The 25,388-nt window shown below is 39.3% G+C and overlaps 1 protein-coding gene across 1 annotated transcript in view; it reads left to right on the top strand.

The window, feature by feature from the left end:
- Window positions 1-25,388, top strand: part of LY86 (lymphocyte antigen 86) — a 92,304-nt gene that overhangs the window by 62,216 nt on the left and 4,700 nt on the right. The window contains exon 4 of the mRNA XM_077144032.1: window positions 25,027-25,079. Coding sequence (XP_077000147.1) covers window positions 25,027-25,079 — 53 coding nt within the window. The remainder of the gene's footprint in view (window positions 1-25,026; window positions 25,080-25,388) is intronic.

Raw genomic sequence — 25,388 nt, forward strand, 5'->3', positions numbered from 1 at the left:
TTCACTTTGTTCAACAAGTTTCCAGAATGTCCCATCCCAGGAAGAGGAGAGTGAAAAGTTAAATAGAGTTAAATGTTGATTGCCATACCTACTGTTGAACATGAAACTAAAACGTCAATCTGGGACAAAGGAACAAGCTCCTCCCTTATGCATTCCACCCAAATTAAAAAAAAATGGGGAGAAAGTCCTCCAAAGAACAGGGTGGTTTGTGTTTCTGCTATTTAGAGTATCCTGTATAGGTCTATATAGAAATGGGATTCTCAATTGGAAATGTGGATAAAGACCCAGGCTAAGGTTTTAAAGTAAATAGAATGAACATATCATTTTCACTCTTGGTGACAAGAGACATGTCAATCATGCAACCTGGCTCTGGTCAAACCAAAAAAAATCGGTCCATTCAGGCAAAGTGGCACTGGTGTCACAGCACTGGGGCTGTAACTGACATTTATATTATATTTGATACTTCTGTATCAAATTACCACCACTTGGTGATGTACCCATCAGACATTTATTTTCTCACAGTCCTAGAATTCCAAAATCAAGGTGTCAGCAGAACCATTCTCCCTCTGAAGGCTCTGGGGAGAACCCACCCTTGCCTCTTCCTATGTTCTAGTAGTGCCATCAATCCTTGGCATTCCTTGGCTTCCAAGTTCATTACTCCAATCTCTGCCTCCATCATCACCCGGCATTCTTCCTGTGCATCTATATGTCTCTGGGTCCAGATTTCCCTCTTTTTATAAGGTCACCAGCCATTGGATTAGGTCCTAGACTAATCCAGTTTGCCCTCACCTTAACTTGATCACATCTGTAAAGACCCTAATTCCAAATTAGGTCAGAGTGTTAGGACTTAAACCTTAAATCTTGAGAGACATAATTCAACTCACAAAAGCATTAAAAAATGACTTACTTATTGTTTAATGGATTGACTTACAGATATCAATTGTACCCAACCTATTGCCAAATCCAACTGAAATCAAAATAAAGGCTTGGGGGAGTTAAATAAATAAATGGATGTGTGTTTGTATGTGTATGTGAGTGTGTGTGCGTACACTGAAAATGTATGATCATAAATTAGTAGACCTGTAAGTCAGGGGCTTTTCTTGGACTTTGGCAGCTGGGATTGACATGATCCAACACAATGAAAAGCTGAGAGGGCTTAATGCTGTCGTACTTGGTATCAGAATTACCAAGAGGTCTAAAAGACAGTTCTCACACCAGAGGGAAAACTCACAAGAATTGCTGGCTCACAGTGCACCCGTTCCTGTTTGTGGGAGCTAACCATTTTCTAGTCCAAGCAAAATTTATTATGAAAAACCTAGGACAAATAAAGATATACCTCACCTCATGAAATAGGTAAGCTACAAAAAAAATTAGGAGTGCAGAGAGCTGCCAATTAAAAGAAATACTACAGTGACATCTCTTGCAAACTGAAGAATTGCTCTTTGCTTTTTATGTAGTGTCAATCTGAACTTTCCTACTTTATGTGTTTGTTCAAAGTAGGGAATACATCATTCCTAGATGAATTTCAAAAGACAACAAGAGAGTTTCCCTGTGAAGGGTATCTAGGCCAATAGTAGCCCTACCCACTGGGACCAACTAACTGATTTTACATTTAAAGGGCACTCATAGTAGCTACCTGTGCTCATTTCCTTTCCGTTTGCTAAGGTGTTTCTCTTCTGGTCCCAGTTCATACTGAACATGTGGAACTGTTATCCCTGTGGTATCATCAATAGCAGAACTTTCTCAATCTCACTGTGTGAGACTGTCCAAAACTTAGTCATAATAGTTCTGTCTAGATGGTAATACAGATTTCATCAGGTTCCCTAGTGCCCTAGTTATTTCCGTTTTTAAATTTGGGAGGAGCAATTGGAATGCAATCTGTTCATTCCTAGATCGGTAAAAAATCCCATAAAAGCTTTCTGCCATATGCCTTATTTCCTATGCCGCTGTATTAAAAGATAGAGTAGGAGTCATCTTCTGGGAAAATGCTGTCTTGAAGAGGTTACACCATTCATCAAGGCTGACTGCCTGACAAACTCTATAAGATGCCCACAGCCAGAGCACCACAGATATAGAACTTACTATTCAGTTATTTCGTGTTCACTGTACAAAAATTAAGAAATGCAAAGCCCAGTGACTTCTGCTATAACATAAAAGTCCCAAGCAACTCTTATCTGAGGCTTCATTTCTATGGGGCAGCACCTCTGCCCTACCAGTTTGTTCACCCTTGATTTCCAGGGCCACTTTAGACCACCTGCTTCTGCAAACTCCTTGGTTTCTGGCTGTCTGCTTGCTGGCCCCTGCACTTCATTCTCAACCATTGCACTGCTTCCCCCAATAGCAACTTCCAGTCCTGTCCTTCTCCAACCATTGTGAATAGCCCAGAAGACAAAGTGGTTTAGATGGGAACACGTGTGCCTTGGTGTTTCTTCCCATACACAAGTCAGTAGACTTGTGAGGAAGTGACTGTTCTCTTTCACCTGGAAAACAGCAGGTCTCCTGCCATCATCATCCTCATTGGCATATTGTAGCTGCAGGCAACAAGCTACCAGGTCCAATATTATTCTGGAAGAATTCTCTGCTACCTGCCTCATCCCATAGAACTCTTGCTTGGAGAGCAGGTGGTACACACAGATTGTTGTCCCAACCCCATACTCACAGCTACACCCAGAGTTTCCAATTCCATACATCTGCAGTGGAGCCTGAGAATTTGCATTTCTTACAAATTTCAAAGTGAGACTGATGTTGTTGCTCCAGGGACCACATTTTGAGACCCATCAGCATAGTGAATAAGCCCAGGGTTTAAAGCAAGATCTTAGAGACGAACTTTCACTGATACTTAGCAGTTATGTAATTTCAGGTAAGTTGCCTGAACTCTCTGATCATCAGTTTCTTCTTATTTACAGTAAGGAAAAAATGAATGAGCTCACAGCATTGTTATAAGGAGAAATAGGACAAAATATGCAAACACTTTAGAACAGAGTTTGGCACACAGTAAGCACTCAGTAAGTGATAAGAGGAAGTTACCTCTTGCAACTGATTAGGGATGTCTCATGCAGGGGCTCTGAGGCCCTGAAGTAATCAATCTTAGAGCAGAAGGCTGCATTTTAACTAGGCACCTGGAGAGGTAGCCAAGCCTTTGAGGCTGAGAAGTTTAAGATCTTTTTCCTCAAGGGCAGCAGGACTTTGGTCTAAACTCCTTATACTCCAGTGGTTGACAGTATCCCAGCCCTCTGGCTCCTCTGGGGAGAGAGCGCCATTAACATTCCTCTTGGAATTGGAAATGTGAAGCACCATCTTTAGACTTTCAGCCCTTTCTTTTCTTCATGTTTTATTCTTTGCCTGCACGCTTCAAGCAGCTGTGGGTTTCCTGCTGGCGACTGCTGGGCAGCCACTGCTTTGCAAACTCACTGCGAATTAAGGACAAAAACATAGTGGTTTAATTATTGCATTCGCAGAAAACTCCCACTCTTGAAGTGCCAAAAAATATAGAACTAGAAACAGCAGCCATCCTAGAGAGGTTATCGGCAATGACCAAGCAAAAGAGAAATTTCCTTTTTTTTTTTTTGCTAAACAAAATGAAAAGAGATGTGTTGGCTATTAAGGAATCCTGTATCCCTGAGAGCTTTCTCTCCATCCTCAAATTCAGTCCCATTTGTAAGTGAGCCAACAATGAAACTCTTCATAGATATGGGTCAGTCCTTTACTTTTGTTGAATCCAGTGTATCAAGATTAATAATGACCCAGGACCAAAAAAAAGCATTTGTTGTTTTCTCAGCCATTACAAGTTCCTTTTATGAATTCTTTGCCTGTTATGAAATTTTATAAATCTTAGTGCAATTTTTCACACACTTTTGTGTAATAATCACTTAGAAATCTAATTTAAAAGGCCAACTCCCAGCTTCCCCATAAGTCCCCAAAACTGTGGTACAAAGGATCTTTGTTATTTGTATTTTAGCGAACATAGAGAGTTCAAAGTGAGGGGACCCCAGAGGTCCCCAGTCTGAAAAATGCTGCCATTTGATACGTCTGCTTTGGCATTTCCAATCACCACTCTCTCTCCTAGGGCTGCCCCAGATTTCTGGAGTTCAAGTCGATTTCTTCTCTTTTCTTGTCTCACATCATCATCTTCTTTATTTCCATTTCTGGAAATGCAATCAGCCCACCAATTCACAAGTTGTATTTTGAGGGCTATTTTAAAGGTTTGTCCACAGAAATCCAGAAATAAGTTGGGGAGGGAAAAAAACTTAAATCCTCTTTCCCGTCTTATTGCCAGAAGTTATATATCTCTCAGAAGGAAACTGGGAAGAAAAAACAAGCAGATCTTGCCAGGGAATGAAATAAAATTTTTTAAAAAGTCATCTCACCTTCTAGGTCTCATTCCTCATCAGTAAATTTTGAGAGTTGAACTTAATAATTTGGACTTTTCAGTACAGGAACCGCTAGCTACATGTGGCTATTGACACTTAAAATGAATTGTACTATAGATGCACAGTTCATTTTGAAGACTTATCAGTATGAAAAAAAAGAACATAAAATCTCATTGTTTTTTACGTTGGTCACATGTAAAAATGGTCATCTTTTAAAATTGTGTTAAATAAAATATAGTATTAATATCTCATGTTTATTTTGCCTTTTACAATGTGCCTACTAGAAAATTTTAAATTATCTGTGTGGCTCACATTAAATATATGTATTTCTATTGAGCACTGCTGACCTGGAACTACTTTGTCCAATATGATGGCTATCTATATAATTTAAAATTAGAATGGAATCAAATTAAAATTTCAGCCGTCACTCACACTAGCCACATATGAAGATTTTTCATAGCCACATGTAGCCACCATATTGGATGGTGCAGATATAGAGCATTTCCATCTTTGCAGAATATTCTATTGCACAGAGTTGACCTAGTCAGTTCTATGGTGCTCTAAAAAACTTTTCAACAGTGTGTCCTATATTCATTTGTTAGAAATATTGCTCCCTGGCATAGCACTAAACCCAAGTACCTTCTCTTCCACTCAAATCCTAGGTAAGTTTGTATCACAGTTCTGAAGGAATTTGTTGGAAGCACAAATCCAAACCAGTGGCCACTCTCAGCCCCTTCTCAGGTCAACCACCTTAGGTCAGTCTTAAATACAAGATTCCTGTATTAGTTTCCTGCTGCTACTGTAACAAATTGCCAAAAACTTAGTAGCTAAAAATGACACAAATTTATTTTCTTACATTTTGAAGGTCAGAAGTTTAAAAAGGGGGTGTCAACAGGGCAGCATTTCTTCAAGGGAGAACCCATTTCCTTGTCTTTCTAAAATATCTTATAGGCTGCTGGCATTCCTTGGCTGCATGACTGCATGCTCAGCTCCGTCTTCATATTATCTTCTCCTCCCTCTTATAAGGACCCTAGTTGGTTTCACTGGACCATGCAGATGATCCAGGATAATCTCCCCATCTAAAGATCATTAACTCAATCACATCTGTGAGTCCCTTTTGCCATATAAGGTGAAATTCACAGGTTCTGGGGATTAAAACCTGGACATCGTTGGAAGGGGCCATTGTCCAGCCAACAACCATGCCCGAGTGGAAAAACAACACACCTGGTCTCACACAGAACATATGAAGAGGCCAAATGGTTGTGCATAATCCAAGGAAAATTCAAACTCCCTATGTTTTCAACTAAAAAGCCCTCAAGGAGGGTGGTACAATGGTGGCTCAGTGTCAGAATTCTCTCCTGCCATGCCAGAGGCCAGGGTTCAATTCCTGGTGCCTGCCCATGCAAGAAAAAAAAAGCCTTCATGGAAGTCAAAAAATTCTGAGAACATTACAGGGGATACATTCACTCATGTGGCATCCAAGTTTTTGCATTGAAAGATCCTATCTCTGCTCAGAAAACGTTTTCCTTGTTGGGCCATGATTACCATCCTTTTCCAGTCCTCTAAATCTTCCACCTGCCACAGCCCCGTAACCAGAGGAGAAACTGTTTGGCTAGAAGTCAATGACATGCCCATGTGTTAGAACCATTGCTGGCAGAGAAAGAGAATAAAATGGCAATGAGCTGCCTTCTAGGAGTTTCCCCATTGATAGGGAGCCAGTTTACTATTAGGAAAGAGAAAACAGTAGAGATAAATGAGCAACACATCTTCAAATGCTGGAGGGGTCTAGGTTAGAAAGGTCACTAAGGAATAAACTCTGTAAGAATCCTTATTTAATAGTCTTGTAAATGATCCATTATAAGTACTCAATGACCATTTCCAAGATTTTAAATAATAGTTTCTCTAGCTAGTGAAAGGCCATTCGGAAGATCTCTTAAGCCTATTTAAATGGACAGGGAAAACATCAACTTAGAATTAACTTAGGTAAAGCTAAGCTAATACAGGCAGAGTAAAAAATAATACAAACTCTAAGTATAAAGTTATAAACGCTACAGTACTGTTGGGATTCAAAAAAGGTTCACAGTAACTTTTCCCAGAACACACTGATCTATGTATAGCCAACGGGGACAAACAAAATGCTAGCATCACCAATAATTTCTTGGAGATAAAACAGAATATATTCTAATTACTAAGCTCCCAGGTGCAATGGAAGTAATTCCCCCAATAAAAGAGTCATCTGACGTGCCAGGAAATCCCAAACCCAGTTTATTTGATTTCACTTTATTTATTGTAGATTACACCATATTGGTCCATTTCAATAATGGTAAAATTCCATCCACCTGAATGAAGAAAACAGAAACAAAGAGGCTACCTGCAGACACGTCCCCTCCTTTCTCTAATCCAGCCTTTCTAAAACTTGCAGACTTCCTCACAGCCACCCCCAGCCCACCCCAGCCCATTCATCCCCTTCTGGGCAGTGTGCTCTTCTCTTTTTCGTCCTTTTCTCCCAACCACGATCTTCTCCTAAAATATAAGGTTCAGAAGTTTTCACAGGCACATTCCAAGATATCTATTCTTCCTTAGTTTTGGCACAAACATCATGGAACAGGCTAAAGAGTGTTCAGATTCAGTTTCTAGGCTGGTTGGCTCCATCATGAGAAACAGATCCAAATATATCAGCATCCAGAAAAAGAAAAATTCTAGGTTTCAAAGACTACCACCAGCTCATACAGGGCCTTTGTAGAAATTAGAAAACGATACGCTTTCTGCAGGGAAATGGTCAAAATCTTCCCGCACCCCATAGCAAAGCCAGAGACAAGGACTCAGGTGCAGGTGGTTTATGTGGGACATAGTGCCAGGAAGCGGGAATGAACTAGGAGCAAGACTGACTCAGGACAAGAGGAAATGCCAATAAGTGATATATTAGGGGGTGGTTATAACTGTGGGAAAGTAGGGCTTGAGCCCTCTGGGACCTTTAGGGAACTGTGGTGTGAACCTCAGAACTGTCCTTCTGTAGGTTGGAAGGCATTTACCCACTATTTCCAGTCTTCCTTGTTTGAGGGCATCCTCCAGAGGTTAACAACTCTGGACTTCCTGGATGGCCAGCAAAGAAGGGCTGAGCAAGCTCCCAAGGCTTCAGGAAACCTCTGAAGCACGTGAAGAGGTGCAGGCACTTGCTACGGGACAGTGTCAGATGACCCAAGTGACACTCCCCATGGCTGCAGTGATTCCACAGATGCCTGAGGGGATGTGGCACAGGATGCCAAGTCCAGCCCAGGTGCATGCCCAGCCAGGTGACAAGCAGGCTGAATTCCAAGTCTATGCACCTGCAGGTGGATTCTCTGCAGGGTCCCTTCTGCAATGACACAACCATACCTGTAAAATACTGGAGTCCTTCAGATGCCTTCAGGAAAGACACAAAGAGCTGAAGAGTTTGTACAGAATAACAAGAAACATGGATGAGGAGATGGAGAAACTTCCAAATTAGGACACACTAAAAATCAAACTAATATATGAAATATGGAATGAAATAAAATAATAAAATGAGATAAAATAAAATGGTAGGCTTCAGTTTAGCCTGAGACCACCTACTCATACTGCCCAGAACCCTTTGAAATCTTGGAGCCACCTTCAGACTTAAGAGCCCCATGAGGATTCTTACCCATAGCTCCTTTCATTCCTGGGGCAGTGAATGCTCTTCTAAGTACCCATCCTTAGTCAAGTTCACTATTCTTTAAATAGTCTCTACTGGTAGCCGAGAGTCCCCAATCAGCAACTACTCAAGGTCTTGAGGGAGTGGGAAACACCATACCCTCTAGGGTCAGAGACTAAGGAAAGCAGAACTACAGGTCAGAAAGGAGGAAATGAGTAAGGCTCCTGGGTCTGGGACTTCTACCAAATTAGAGTCCCTCTAAGGAAATGCTAGAGGCCACAAGAGAACAAAGATGATATTATATTTAGAACTCATGAAAACGAAGAAATGTGCTTACTCTTTCTCCAGTCACTTGCTGTTCTGGGATGCCTGGAGCACTCTCCCCACACCCCTTTTGCTCCAATTACCTCCTGTTCATCCCTCAGGTCCTAGAATGTATGTGGACATCACTGTTATAAGGATTTGCCAGAACAAGTGAGCAAGTGGGCTCCCCACCAGTTTGTACTTACTCAATCTGCTTCCTTACTTGAAGAGAAGGAGAAGGATCCATCCTCATTGCTCAACATTGAAAATACACCCCCAGTCCCCCCATGAGGCCTGGCAAGCAATGGGAGGACTCAGAAAATGCTGATTCAATTAATTAATTGTATATATATATATTTTAAATCTTTGTTCTGACTATACTAATTATACCTGTGAATGATCAATTGTAATTCCAGGTATTTTTCTACTGTCAAGCATCCTAATGATACTTAGGTACTGATGACTTTTTGTGATAAACATGGAAGATTGTAGAGAATTCCAGTAAATGTCAGCAAAGGTTAGGAAATGGCTAGAATGTCACCTCCAGAATTCACGCATCCAGCAAGTACTCAGAGGCCAGCACCTCTGCTGAAAACTGAGAACAAAAAAATGGAGAGCCTTATATTCTGGAGCAGCTAGAAGGAAAAATCTGGGAAGATGGTATGGTAGTCCATGACAAACTCTGGGATCTGTTCTGTAACTACTTGTTGAAGAGTACCTTGAAAACTATTACTTTTTTCTCTCTTTGCTTTGTATATATGTTATATTATACAATAAAAAAAGTTAAAAAAAAAAAAAAAGATGGAGAGCAAGACAACCCCTAGTCTCCCATGAGTCTAATCAGAAACCCTTTGGGGCTTTTTATTTCTACAATTTAAAATCAATTTCCTCTCTAAAAAAAAAAAAGAACATATGTGCCAATTGCACAAAAATCTGGGTCAAATTAAAAAAAACAAAACAAAACTGATTTACCAGAAATGACTGCATGTGTTCAGAAGGAGGAAAGTGAATTTCTTTAATCCATTGCACATTAAAAACTGATAGAGATTTCAAATGAAGGGAAGGAAGAAGTGGGTGCAAATACACTGGGCCTCTTTTTATAGTACCGGAGTGTGAGAATGTTAATTAAAGGAATCTCAGAATTGGAGAGGAACTGAGAAAGGAAGGAGCGAGAATTTAATTTTAGGTGTTGTTTCATCAGGTTAAAAAAAAAAAAAAGACAGTTTCATGAGTTACTTGAAGCAAATCTCAGGAACTTCATAGGCCCCCAAAAAGCTCCAGTGGAGACTGTAAAGTGTAAAAGACCTACTTAATGACAATCTCTTGCCCCAGTAAAAAAACAAAACTGCTAATAATGAAGGGCACAAATCTTAAAGCACTAAGTGAGCATAAGGAAATATTAGATATCATCTGAATGGTGTTCTTCAAATGGCTGTATTCATCCAATCTTGTTTTAAAAAAGAAGTTTTAGACTTCCGGAGAAGATGGTGGCTTAGTAAAACGCGCGGGTCTTAGTTCCTCCTCCAGAACAGCAACTAAAGAAACAGAAACAACATGAAACAGCTCCCGGAGCCACGACAGAGACCAAAAAGACAGCGTACCCCGTTCTGCAATGGCTGAACGGGCAGGGAGAATCCGCTGCGGTGAGATACCCGAGGGGCGTGCGTTTTCCCGGCCGGGGCGGCTGGCAACTGGGGTCCCCTCCACGCACGTGGCTCCCCGGTCTGACTGGGAACGTTGGATAGTGGGGCCCTCCCACCACGCTTGGCGTCTCGGGCCAGCTGGGCAATTTGGACCGGCACTCCCCCAAGCCGCGGCGGCCGGTGACCCCCCTCCACACGCGGTTTCCCGGGCCGACTGTGAGATTCGGATTGGCAAGTTAAAGGAGCCACAGCATCTTTTACTGGTGGGACCCGCAGACAGACAAGCGCCACGAGCGCCACCTACTGGGCAGGAAAAGAAAAACAGAGCCCAGAGATCTCACAGAAAAACCTTTCAACCAGCCGGTTCCCACACCCAGGGAAATCTGATCAAATGCCCAGACACCAGCAGAAAATAATGGATGACACTCGGAAAATTGAAGATATGGCCCAGTCAATACAGGAGCTGAGACAACTAATGCTGAATATACGAACAGAAATGGAAAAACTCTTCAAAAACCAAATCAATAAATTGAGGGAGGACATGAAGAAGACATGGGCTGAACAAAAAGAAGAAATAGAAAATCTGAAAAAACAAATCACAGAACTTATGGGAGTGAAGGACAAAGAAGAAAAAATGGAAAAAACAATGGATACCTACAATGGTAGATCTAAAGAGACAGAAGCTACAATTAGTGAACTGGAGGATGCAACATCTGAATTCCAAAAAGAAACAGAAACTATAGGGAAAAGAATGGAAAAACTTGAGCAGGGGATCAGGGAACTGAATGACAATATGAAGTGCACAAATATACGTGTTGTGGGTGTCCCAGAAGGAGAAGAGAAGGGAAAAGGAGGAGAAAAACTAATGGAAGAAATTTTCACTGAAAATTTCCCAACTCTTATGAAAGACCTAAATTTACAGATCGAAGAAGTGCAGCGCACCCCAAAGAGAATAGACCCAAATAGGCGTTCTCCAAGACACTTACTAGTTAGAATGTCAGAGGTCAAAGAGAAAGAGAGGATCTTGAAAGCAGCAAGAGAAAAACAATCCATCACATACAAGGGAAACCCAATAAGACTATGTGTAGATTTCTCAGCAGAAATCATGGAAGCTAGAAGACAGTGGATTGATATATTTAAATTACTAAAAGAGAAAAACTGTCAACCAAGACTTCTATATCCAGCAAAATTGTCCTTCAAAAATGAAGGAGACCCCGATTGCTGAAGATGGCAGCTTAGTAAGACGCGCAGATCTTAGTTTCTTCTCCAGGACAGCTACTAGGGGAGTAGAAACGATACAGAAAGCGCCCAAAGCCACAACAGAGATAAAAAGGACAGCGAACCCCATCCTGGAACGGCTGGCTGGCTGAGAGAAGCAGCTCGGGTGAGATAGCCGAGGCGCGCGGGCCTCACCGGGCGGGGCGGGAAGCGGCCGGAGTCACTCCCTTCCCCCTTCCCGGACTGACTGGGAGAATTGGAGAGGCGGTCCCCTGAAACCAAGGCAGCTGGCGCCCACACCACGAGCAGCCCCCCGGACCAACTGAGAGAATTGGATCGGAAATCCCCAGGCCGCGGAGAACAGTGACGGGTGGGGGAGGCCCCTTCCAAACCCGTGACTCCCGGGGAATGTGCACTCTCGCGGGCGGGCTGCTGCCGCCGGCGCCCTCCCGCCACGCTTGTCGCCCAGGGCCGACTAGGACATTCGGACGGGCTCTTTCCCGGGCTGCGGCGACCAGCAACCCTCCCTGCGTTCGGACCCCGGGCCGGCTCAAGCCGCTTCGGCTAGCGAACCCCCTGGATGGCGAGAGTTTTCCAAAGTTTAAGGTCCCACAGCACCTTTTACTGGTGGGACCCGCAGACAAACGTGTGCCACGAGCGCCACCTACTGGGCAGGATAAGAAAAACAGAGCCCAGAGATTTCACAGAAAAATCTTCCAAACTCTTGGATCCAATACCCAGGGAAATCTGTCTAAATGCGCAGACGCCAACAGAAGATAACGGATCACGCTCAAATAATTGAAAATATGGCCCAGTCAAAGGAACAAACCAATAGTTCAAATGAGATACAGGAGCTGAGACAACTAATGCTAAATATACGAACAGAAATGGAAAACCTCTTCAAAAACGAAATCGATAAATTGAGGGAGGACATGAAGAAGACATGGGCTGAACATAAAGAAGAAATAGAAAAACTGAAAAAACAAATCACAGAACTTATGGAAGTGAAGGACAAAGTAGAAAAGATAGAAAAAACAATGGATACCTACAATGATAGATTCAAAGAGACAGAAGATAGAATTAGTGATTTGGAGGATGGAACATCTGAATTCCAAAAAGAAACAGAAACTATCAGGAAAAGAATGGAAAAATTTGAACAGGGTATCAGGGAACTCAAGGACAATATGAACCGCACAAATATACGTGTTGTGGGTGTCCCAGAAGGAGAAGAGAAGGGAAAAGGAGGAGAAAAACTAATGGAAGAAATTTTCACTGAAAATTTCCCAACTCTTATGAAAGACCTAAAATTACAGATCCAAGAAGTGCAGCATATCCCAAAGAGATTAGACCCAAATAGGCGTTCTCCAAGACACTTACTAGTTAGAATGTCAGAGGTCAAAGAGAAACAGAGGATCTTGAAAGCAGCAAGAGAAAAACAATCCATCACATACAAGGGAAACCCAATAAGACTATGTGTAGATTTCTCAGCAGAAACCATGGAGGCTAGAAGACAGTGGGATGATATATTTAAATTACTAAAAGAGAAAAACTGCCAACCAAGACTCCTATATCCAGCAAAATTGTCCTTCAAAAATGAGGGAGAAATTAAAACATTCTCAGACAAAAAGTCACTGAGAGAATTTGTGACCAAGAGACCAGCTCTGCAAGAAATACTAAAGGGAGCACTAGAGTCAGAACCGAAAAGACAGAAGAGAGAGGTATGGAGAAGAGTGTAGAAAGAAGGAAAGTCAGATATGATATATATAATACAAAAGGCAAAATGGCAGAGGAAAATATTATCCAAACAGTAATAACACTAAATGTTAATGGACTGAATTCCCCAATCAAAAGACATAGATTGGCAGAATGGATTAAAAAACAGGATCCTTCTATATGCTGTCTACAGGAAACACATCTTAGACCCAAAGATAAACATAGGTTGAAAGTGAAAGGTTGGGAAAAGATATTTCATGCAAATAACAACCAGAAAAGAGCAGGAGTGGCTATACTAATATCCAACAAGTTAGACTTCAAATGTAAAACAGTTAAAAGAGACAAAGAAGGACACTATCTACTAATAAAAGGAACAATTAAACAAGAAGACATAACAATCATAAATATTTATGCACCAAACCAGAATGCCCCAAAATACGTGAGGAATACACTGCAAACACTGAAAAGGGAAATAGGCACAAATACCATAATAGTTGGAGACTTCAATTCCCCACTCTCATCAATGGACAGAATATCTAGACAGAGGATCAATAAAGAAATAGAGAATCTGAATATTACTATAAATGAACTAGACTTAACAGACATTTATAGGACATTACATCCCACAACAGCAGGATACACCTTTTTCTCGAGTGCTAATGGATCATTCTCAAAGATAGACCATATGCTGGGTCACAAAGCAAGTCTTAACAAATTTAAAAAGATTGAAATCATACACAACACTTTCTCGGATCATAAAGGAATGAAGTTGGAAATCAATAATAGGCGGAATGCCAGAAAATTCACAAATACCTGGAGGCTCAACAACACACTCTTAAACAACGAGTGGGTCAAAGAAGAAATTGCAAGAGAAATTAGTAAATACCTCGAGGCAAATGAAAATGAAAACACAACATATCAAAACTTATGGGATGCAGCAAAGGCAGTGCTAAGAGGGAAATTTATTGCCCTAAATGCCTATATCAGAAAAGAAGAAAAGGCAAAAATGCAGGAATTAACTGTTCAATTGGAAGAACTGGAGAAAGAACAGCAAACTAATCCCAAAGCAAGCAAAAGGAAAGAAATAACAAAGATCAGAGCAGAAATAAATGAAATTGAAAATATGAAAACAGTAGAGAAAATCAATAAGACCAGAAGTTGGTTCTATGAGAAAATCAATAAGATTGATGGGCCCCTATCAAGATTGACAAAAAGAAGAAGAGAGAGGATGCAAATCAATAAGATCAGAAATGGAAGAGGAGACATAACTACTGACCTCACAGAAATAAAGGAGGTAATAACAGGATACTATGAACAACTTTATGCTAATAAATACAACAATTTAGAGGAAATGGACGGGTTCCTGGAAAGACATGAACAACCAACTTTGACTCAAGAAGGCATAGATGACCTCAACAAACCAATCACAAGTAAAGAAATTGAATTAGTCATTCAAAAGCTTCCTAAAAAGAAAAGTCCAGGACCAGATGGCTTCACATGTGAATTCTACCAAACGTTCTAGAAAGAATTAGTACCAATTCTCCTCAAACTCTTCAAAAAAATCGAAGTGGAGGGAAAACTGCCTAATTCATTCTATGAAGCCAACATCACCCTCATACCAAAACCAGGCAAAGATATTACAAAAAAGAAAACTACAGACCAATCTCTCTAATGAATACAGATGCAAAAATCCTCAATAAAATTCTAGCAAATCATATCCAACCACACATTAAAAGAATTATACATCATGACCAAGTAGGATTCATCCCAGATATGCACGATGGTTCAACATAAGAAAATCAATTAATGTAATACACCATATCAACAAATCAAAGCAGAAAAATCACATGATCATCTCAATTGATGCAGAGAAGGCATTCGATAAGATTCAACATCCTTTCCTGTTGAAAACACTTCAAAAGATAGGAATACAAGGGAACTTCCTTAAAATGATAGAGGGAATATATGAAAAACCCACAGCTAATATCATCCTCAATGGGGAAAAATTGAAAACTTTCCCCCTAAGATCAGGAACAAGACAAGGATGTCCACTATCACCACTATTATTCAACATTGTGTTGGAGGTTCTAGCCAGAGCAATTAGACAAGAAAAAGAAATACAAGGCATCAAAATTGGAAAGGAAGAAGTAAAACTATCACTGTTTGCAGACAATATGATACTATACGTCGAAAACCCGGAAAAATCCACAACGAAACTACTAGAGCTAATAAATGAGTACAGCAAAGTAGCAGGTTACAAGATCAACATTCAAAAATCTGTAGCATTTCTATACACTAGTAATGAACAAGCTGAGGGGGAAATCAAGAAATGAATCCCATTTACAATTGCAACTGAAAGAATAAAATACCTAGGAATAAATTTAACTAAAGAGACAAAAAACCTATATAAAGAAAACTACAAAAAACTGCTAAAAGAAATCACAGAAGACCTAAATAGATGGAAGGGCATACCGTGTTCATGGATTGGAAGACTAAATATAGTTAAGATGTCAATCCTACCTAAATTGATTTACAGATTCAATGCAATACCAATCAAAATCCCAACAACTTATTTTTCAGAAATAGTAAAACCAATAAGCAAATTTATCTGGAAGGGCAGGGTGCCCCGAATTGCTAAAAACATCTTGAGGAAAAAAAACGAAGCTGGAGGTCTCGCGCTGCCTGACTTTAAGGCATATTATGAAGCCACAGTGGTCAAAACAACATGGTATTGGCATAAAGATAGATATATCGACCAATGGAATCGAATAGAGTGCTCAGATATAGACCCTCTCATCTATGGACATTTGATCTTTGATAAGGCAGTCAAGCCAACTCACCTGGGACAGAGCAGTCTCTTCAATAAATGGTGCCTAGAGAACTGGATATCCATATGCAAAAGAATGAAAGAAGACCCATCTCTCACACCCTATACAAAAGTTAACTCAAAATGGATCAAAGATCTAAACATTAGGTCTAAGACCATAAAACAGTTAGAGGAAAATGTTGGGAGATATCTTATGAATCTTACAACTGGAGGCGGTTTTATGGACCTTAAACCTAAAGCAAGAACACTGAAGAAGGAAATAAATAAATGGGAGCTCCTCAAAATTAAACACTTTTGTGCATCAAAGAACTTCATCAAGAAAGTAGAAAGACAGCCTTCACAATGGGAGACAATATTTGGAAATGATATATCAGATAAAGGTCTAGTATCCAGAATTTATAAAGAGATTGTTCATCTCAACAACAAAAAGACAGCCAACCCAATTACAAAATGGGAAAAAGACTTGAACAGACACCTCTCAGAAGAGGAAATACAAATGGCCAAAAGGCACATGAAGAGATGCTCAATGTCCCTGGCCATTAGAGAAATGCAAATCAAAACCACAATGAGATATCATCTCACACCCACCAGAATGGCCATTATCAACAAAACAGAAAATGACAAGTGCTGGAGAGGATGCGGAGAAAGAGGCACACTTATCCACTGTTGCTGGGAATGTCAAATGGTGCAACCACTGTGGAAGGCAGTTTGGCGGTTCCTCAAAAAGCTGAATATAGAATTGCCATATGACCCAGCAATACCATTGCTGGGAATATACTCAAAGGACTTAAGGGCAAAGACACAAATGGACATTTGCACACCAATGTTTATAGCAGCATTATTTACAATTGCAAAGAGATGGAAACAGCCGAAATCTCCATCAACAGAAGAGTGGCTAAACAAACTGTGGTATATACATACGATGGAATACTATGCAGCTTTAAGACAGGATAAACTTATGAAGCATGTAATAACATGGATGGACCTAGAGAACATTATGGTGAGTGAGTCTAGCCAAAAACTAAAGGACAAATACTGTATGGTCCCACTGATGTGAACAGACATTCGAGAATAAATTTGGAATATGTCCTTGATAACAGAGTCCAGCAGGAGGTAGAAACAGGGTAAGATAATGGCCAATTGGAGTTGAAGGGATACAGACGGTGTAACAGGACTAGATACAAAAACTCAAAAATGGACAGCACAATAGTACCTAATTGTAAAGTAATCATGTTAAAACACTGAATGAAGCTGCATCTGAGCTATAAGTTTTTGTTTTGTTTTGATTTTACTATTATTACTTTTATTTTTTTCTCTATATTAACATTCTATATCTTTTTCGGTTATGTTGCTAGTTCTTCTAAACCAATGCATATGTACAAAGAAATGATGATCATGCATCTATGTGATGATGTTAAGAATTAATGATTGCATATGTAGAATGGTATGATCTCTAAATGTTGGGTTAATTTCTTTTTTCCGTTAATTAAAAAAAAAAAGAGAGAAGGGATAATTGGAGCTGAAGGGATACAGACTGTACAATGGGACTGGATATAAAAACTCAAAAATGGACAGCACAATACTACCCAATTGTAATGCAATTATGTTAAAACACTGAATGAAGCTGCATGTGAGGTATAGGTTTTTTTTTTTTTTCTTTCTATTATTGTTTTAATTCTTATTCTGTTGTCTTTTTATTTCTTTTTCTAAATCTATGCAAATGTACTAAGAAATGATGAATATGCAACTATGTGATGTTATTAAGAATTACTGATTGTACATGTAGATTGGAATGATTTCTATTGTTTTGTTAATTCTTTTTTTAATTAATAAAAAAAAGAAAAAAAATTAAAAGAAAAAAATGAAGGAGAAATTAAAACATTTATAGACAAAAAGTCACTGAGAGAATTTGTGACCAAAAGACCAGCTCTGCAAGAAATACTAAAGGGAGCACTAAAGTCAGATACAAAAAGACAGAAGAGAGAGGTATGGAGTAAAGTGTAGAAAGAAGGAAAATCAGATATGATATATATAATACAAAAGCCAAAATGGTAGAGGAAAATATTATCCAAACAGTAATAATACTAAAAGTTAATGGACTGAATTTCCCAATCAAAAGACATAGAATGGCAGAATGGATTATGACCCAGCAATACCACTGCTAGGTATCTACTCAAAGGACTTAAGGGCAAAGACACAGATGGACATTTGCACACCAGTGTTTATAGCAGCGTTATCTACAATTGCAAAGAGATGGAAACAGCCAAAATGTCCATCAACAGACGAGTGGCTAAACAAACTGTGGCGTATACCTACGATGGAATATTATGCAGCTTTAAGACAGAATAAACTTATGAAGCATGTAATAACATGGATGGACCTAGAGAACATTATGCTGAGTGAGTCTAGCCAAAAACTAAAGGACAAATACTGTATGGTCCCACTGATGTGAACCGACATTCAAGAATCAGCTTGGAATATATCATTGGTAACAGAGTCCAGCAGGAGTTAGAAACAGGGTAAGATAATGGGTAATTGGAGCTGAAGGGATACAGACTGTGCAACAGGACTAGATACAAAAACTCAAAAATGGACAGCACAATAATACCTAAGTGTAATGTAACTGTGTTGGAACACTGAATGAAGCTGCACCTGAAATATAGTTTTTTTGTTTGTTTGTTTGTTTGTTTGCATCTTTTGTTTTTGTTTTTTCTTTTTCCTTTTTTTATATATATATATTTTTTATTAGTATTATTATTTTAATTCTCTTCTCTATATTAACATTCTATATCTTTTTCTGCTGTTTTGCTAGTTCTTTTCCTAAATCGATCCAAATGTACTAAGAAATGATGATCATACATCTATGTGACGATACTAAGAATTACTGAGTGCATGTGTAGAATGGAATGATTTCTAAATGTTGTGTTAATTTCTTTTCTTTTTTTTTGATTAATAAAAAAATTTTTAAAAAAAAAAGAAGTTTTAAAAAACACACCAACAATGCAGTAGTTGTGCACATTGATTTGGCAAAAACTTTGCTCTGTGTACCTGAGCATCCAGCAGGGAAGTGTTCATTACATTCTAGTGAATAATAATAAAACTAATACAAGAGGTTGTGGGAAGGCAGCAGAGCAGGAAGCTCCAGGAATCAGCCCCTCCATTGAAACGGCAGGAACCATCTCAATCAACTACTTTGCAACTCCAGAGTCTAGGGGAACCCTGTGCTGCATCCAACAGCAGTCGGAACCGGACCTAAGGTCCTGGCTCAGCTTGCTCGTGCCCAGGTGGGAAGTTCTCAAAACTCCAGGGATGTATGGCCCGGTCATGGAACTCTACCATTGATCAGCTTCTTCAGATCCCTTGGGATGGCCATTGTTCCACTCCCCTTGGGCAAAGGTGGCAAAAGAATCTTAAAGACTATAGAAAACAGTTCAAGACTTGTATTAGCCTGAATCAAGAAAATACAGCTTCAAAAGCCAAAGAAGAAGTTGCTAGCACCCTTGCAGTTCCCTCCCCTCCCCTCTCCTCAATGTGAAGTGGAGCCAGCTTGCACTCCCAGTGTGGGTCCTTGGCTCTGTTCCAGAAGAAGCAAAGTGGCCCCTGTGTGCATACTTGAGGTCCGTGTAAGTCAGTGCCAATCTATCAGGTGGATATCTGAGTGGCTGAACCAGGGGACCATGTCTCCAACTCACCCCCCACACCCAGAATTGTCCTGAAGGCAGAGCTGTTTGCAGACAGCTGGGACACTATGAGAAATAATTAAGTTAAAGTGACCTGAGGCAAAGGACTACCTCCATTATGCCATTCAAGAGAGTACCCAGGAAGGGGAGGAGGTATATTTCAAAGAGAGAAGAAGGGGCATTCACTCCAACTCCTGCAAATTGTAAAGAGGAAAAGGAGGTCCGCAGCTCTGACTCCACACAGACCCAGATAAGATAGGGGACACTGCTCTTCCCATTTGTCACAGGCTGATCTTCTCCATAGAAAGGCCACCAGTTAAAGCAGAACCAATTTACAAACATAGTGAAAGGTGCTCTTTGTCTTGATTTGTTTGCCTTGATTAGCTCCTAGCATTTGAGAAACTCTGTTATATCACTGGCTGGATACAAACTTAAGGAGCAGACAACTTAGGAATTAAATCCCAGAGTTAACATTTTAAAATGTTAAAATGTACAGTGTGAAACAGAAGATTACAAGACAAGCAATGAAACAGGAAATGATGACCTGTCCAATGAAACCACATGAAAATCCAAAAATCAACAATGAAGAGGAAAAGACTTTGAACTTACTGGATAGAGACTTAAAAAAATAATCCTCAGTATGTTCAAGGAGAAAAAGGAGAACACAGAAAAGCTAACGGATGTGAAGACAATGCATGACAATAACAACACGCTATATACAAGGGAATATCAATAAGATTGGGTGCCAATTTCTCATCAGAAATCCTGGAGGCAAGAAGGCAGTGGTATGAAATATTTAAAGTGCTGAAAGTAAGCAATTCCCAGGCAATAATTTCATATCCTGCAAGGCTTTCCTTCAGAACTGAGGAAGACATTAAGACATTCCCAGATTAAAAAATAAATAAATACCAAAGGAATTTATCACCCCTAAACATACCATGCAAGCAGTGCTAAAGGTATTTCTTCAGATAAAAGGATGGGACACTAGACAGTGGGTCAAAGCAGGATTAATAAAGGCCTCCACTAAAGGTAACCATAAGGATAATTATAAATGTCAGTATTATTGTCCTGTATTTTTTGTTATGTAACACCACTTCTTACTTCTTATGGGTACTAAAATGCAAATGCATAAAAAGTAAAGATAAATCAATAATCTGGGCCCTACAACATACAAAGATGTAATTTTTAACAAGTACCAAAAAAAGGTAGGGGTGGAGCAGTAGAGGAACCATGTATGGGTATGCTATTGAAGAAAATTTGGTATCAAGGCAAAAGTGATTGTTGTAGATTTAAGATATTCCCATGATAACCACAAAAAAAAAATACATGAAAAGCATATTCAGAAAGAGATGAGATTACTTCTCGGCCTTTTGGCTAAGATCAAATGTAGAAAGAAATGAAAAGAATTGAGAGTCAAAAGAAGTATGAGACTTACAAAGAAAAAAATAATAAAATGACAAAAGAAAGTACTTCATTATCAACAGTTAATGTAAATGTAAATGGATGAAACTCTTCAGTCAAAAGGCAGAGATTGACAGAATGGATTTTTTTTTAAAAAAAGTATGACCCTATATGCTGTTTATAAGAGACTCACCTTCAATTCAAAAGCCTAAGTAAGTTGAAATTGAAAGGATGAAAAGTAGGGATAGCTACACTAATATCACATAAAACAGACTTCAAGTTAAAAACTTTTATGAGGGACAAAGAAGGCCAACTCAAGAAGAAGACATAACAATTATAAATATATATACACCTAAAAGCAGAGGCCTAAAATATTTAAAGCAAATACTGACAGACTTGAAGGGAGAAATAGATCATTTTAAATTAATAATAGGATATGTCAATGCACCAATTTCAATAGTGAATACAGTATCTAGAAAGAATATCAATAATGAAATAGAAGACTTCGATGATACTCTAAACCAGCTAAATCTAACAGATGTATATAGAACACTATACTCAACAGCAGCAGGATATACACTCTTCTATAGTGTACATGGATCATTCTCCAGAATAAAGCATATGTTAGGTCATATAACAACTCCAAACAAATTTTAAAATATTGAAACCATATAATGTATCTTCACTGAATACAGGGGAATTCTACCAAGCATTCCAAGAAGACTTACCACCAATCCTGCTCAAACTCCCCCAAAAAGTTGAAGAGGAAGGAATACTCCATAACTCATTCTATGAGGCGAGCATCACCCTCATAACAGAGCCAAATATAGATACCACAATAAAATTACAAGACTAACATCTCTTATAAGTATAGTTGCAAAAATCCTCAGCAAAATACTAGCAAGCCAAATCCAACAGCACATCAAGATAAATATATACCACAATCAAGTAGGATGTATCCCAAGTATGCAAAGTGGTTCAACACAAGAAAATCAATACATGTAATTTACCACATTAACCGAACAAAGGACAAAAAGCCACATGATTATGTTAGTTGGTGCAGAAAAGCCATTGTATAAAATCAAGCAACTCTTCTTGATAAAAGCACTTAGAAACTATGAGTAGAAGGAAATATGACAAAAGACATGTATGAAAAACTCACTGCCAGCATCATCTTCAAAAGTGAAAGACTTAAAGCTTTCCCTCTATTTGTTTGACATCGTACTGGAAGTTCTACCCAGAACAGTTATGCAAGAGAAAGAAATAAAAAACATCCAAATTAGAAAGGAAGAATTGAAACTTTCCTTATTTGCAGATGACATAATCCTATATACAGAAAATCCTGAAAAATCCACAGCCATCTAAGCAGTAATCAAGTTCAAGATTTTTAACATTGATACCGAGCTTACAGTTTCCAGTTTTTTCACATGTCCCAATAATGTCCTTTTGAGCCCTTTCTCCTCCATTATTAGATCCAGTACAGGATTGTGCATTACATTTAATTGTCACTGTCTTTGTAGATGTTTTTACAATTAACTTTTTGCATAGTTAATTGCCCTCAATTGACCTGGAAGATTCTTAAGGGCAGGATTCAGGACTTTGATACCTTTTTTCCACTACCACAGCATACAAAGCAGTAGTTTCCAATAAAACCCTTGCTTATATCTAGAGCCAAATAGATACTTATTTTTACAGAATCAGTAAAATAATTTATGAATGAATCAGTAAATTTAGTGCAATGAAGTACTCACCACATTCTAAGGTTATCCTTGCAAGGTAAGATGCCAGTTGGTGGCCACAGGAAGGAAGGATAGGTGGATTGAGAGTAGGCATTTAACAGAAGCCAAAGTCTATGCTCAAAAAGGGATCTCCTGGTAGAATTACAGGTCTCAAATTGCCCTGTGGAGACATTTTTAAAAGGAAGGATTATCTCCATCCCCTGACATCATTCCACATGGGGAGCTGTTTAGGCACCAGCCATGCTGTCCCTAGCCCAAAGTCCCTTTACTATTGATAGATATTTGGTCTATCTCCAAATATTTATAAAGTATTCAGTTCAGTGATAGGTTCTGTGCAAGGCAGGAAGTTAGGGCCTTTAAATAAGCTTAGTACCTATCTTGGTTTTCCAGAGCTACTATGACAAATGCCATACAATGAATTGTTTTAAACAGCAAGAATTTATTGGCTTATAGTTTTGGAAGCTGGAAGTCCAAAATCAAGGTGTCAATAGACCATGCTTTCCTCCGGTCTGTAGCATTTGATTCTGGTTTGCTGCAATCCTTGAGGTTCCTTGGTTTGCATCTCAGCCTCCAACACATGGCAACGGCTTCATTCTCAAGACTACTTCATCATGTCCTTGCAACTCACCTTGTCTAGGGTCTTCACTGTGTTAATTCTTCATTGCAATAATACAGACTCCATTCAACTGACCCCACCAATATTTTTACTATTAATTGTCCTTCCATCCTGTCTTCATTTTTTCTCTTTATACTCCTTACAGTCCACAGACTATTATTACAATCTTTCCCTTGTACGTATCCCCCAAAACCTTGCCTTTCTCTCATCATTCATGTCCCATAAGATCCTCTTGGACTCCACTCCATTCTCCACATGCCAGAGTGATCCCTTTAAAACATAAATTAGATATTTTCACTCGGCCTTTTGACACCTTTCGTACTGCATTTGGAATGAAATCCGAACTCCTTAGTACATCCTCAAGGTCCTAACACATCTCCCTCCCACCAACCTTCTCAGTCTGGTCTCAGTCCCACTTTTTCACTTATGCTTCAGCAAACTGGTCTCGCTTCTATACTTCCAATTCCCAAAACTCTTTTCCCTTGCTATGACTTTGTCCTCACTCCCTTTCCCTGAAATGATCTTCTAGCTCTTTAAGTGGCTGGCTCATTCTCCTTCAGAGCTTAGCTCAAATATTGCTCTTTTAGAGATGCTTCCCCCAACAACTCTATCAAGCTTGGTGTCGCCAAGTAAGTAATGACAGCAAATACTGGTTGTGTGCTTTTCCAGCTCTGTTAGTGTGCCTCATGTTGATCAACTCTTTTATAACTTCTTATTGTAGTAATATATAGATAAAAAATTCCCATTTTCACCACTTTCAAGTATATAGTTCGGTAGTTTTTATATTCACAATATTGTGCTACCATCACCAATATCCATTGCTTCAACTTTTTCATCACCCCAAACAGAAGCTCTGCACCCTATAATTCCCTTTCCACTCCTCTCCTTAACCCCTGGTAACCCGTAATCTACTATATGTCTCTGTTAAATTTGTTTCTTCTAAGTGTTTCATATAAGTGAGATCTTACAGCATTTGTCTCTTTGTGTCTGGCTTATTTCACTCAACTGATACTTTCATGGTTCATCTATGCTGTAGCATGTATCAGAACGCCATTCCTTTTTATAACTGAATAATATCCCATTCATTGTATGTAGATACCATGTTTTGTTCATCCATTCTTCTGTTTATGGGCATTTGGGTTGCTCCCACTTTTTGGCTATTGTGCATAATGCTGCTAAAGATATTGGTATACAAATCTGTCCCATTTCTTGCCTTAAAATCTTCTGGGAATCTATCAGGAAGTGTAATTTCTGGGTCATACAGTCAATTTTCAACCCTTGAGGAACCACCAAACTGATTTCCACAGTGGCGGCACCATTTTGCAATGCTTTTTTAATGCCTCACAATCCTTGTAGGTAGGCAACATCATCATCATTATATCCATCTGATAAATATATCCTCTGAGGTCAAAGAGGACTGAGGACTATCCAAGGATGTCGAGTTATAGGAATTAGACTTAGGATTTAACTCTGGACAGTTTAACTCCAGTCTAAATTCTTAATAATCACTCCATCCTGCCTCTCTCACTTACTTGCATACCTCCTTCTAGCACTTTTAGCAATCTATAATTGCCTTGTTTAATTACTTAAATACTGTCAATTCCCCCATGAGAATCCAAGCAATGTGGAGGAAGAGCCCTTTTCTTCCATCAGTGGCTCTCCAGTGCCTGCCACATTGCAGCTCAACAAACATTTGTTGAATGAATGAATGGTAAGTTGGGATCAAAAAATGAAAATATTTATATCAGTAGCTCTTATTATTTTAGTGTTAGCAATTGTTACAGAATAACCATGGATAAGATGAGCAAACCATTTCCATTTTAAATGCTTGAGTAAAATTATGTACGTTTTGTATGTTTTTCAGAGCAGTTTTACTATGCTGGCCCTGTCAATAATCCTGGATTTATAATTCCCGTGGTAAGGTTTTTGTTTCCTGTTTTGTTTTGTCTTGATTTGGTTACTTAATGATTGTGTCGAATGGTTATTGAAGAAGGAGCAGTGGAGGAGAAGGAAGATGACAGAAGGGAGAGAAGGGAGAAGAGACAGAAGAACAGAGAATTCAACCATTTAAAACTTTCCCATGGGCTGTCACTGATGGCAATAAAGCTGCTGATCCTGGTAGAGTACCCGGCACTTACTGGCACTTAAAACTGTTTGGCACACTGGTTTTGTCCTGCTATTTAGCGTCACATGTCCCCAAGGTCTTTGGGCTCCTCTGAGTAGGAA

This window comes from Tamandua tetradactyla, chromosome 25, assembly GCF_023851605.1.
Source record: "Tamandua tetradactyla isolate mTamTet1 chromosome 25, mTamTet1.pri, whole genome shotgun sequence".
NCBI lineage: Eukaryota > Metazoa > Chordata > Mammalia > Pilosa > Myrmecophagidae > Tamandua > Tamandua tetradactyla.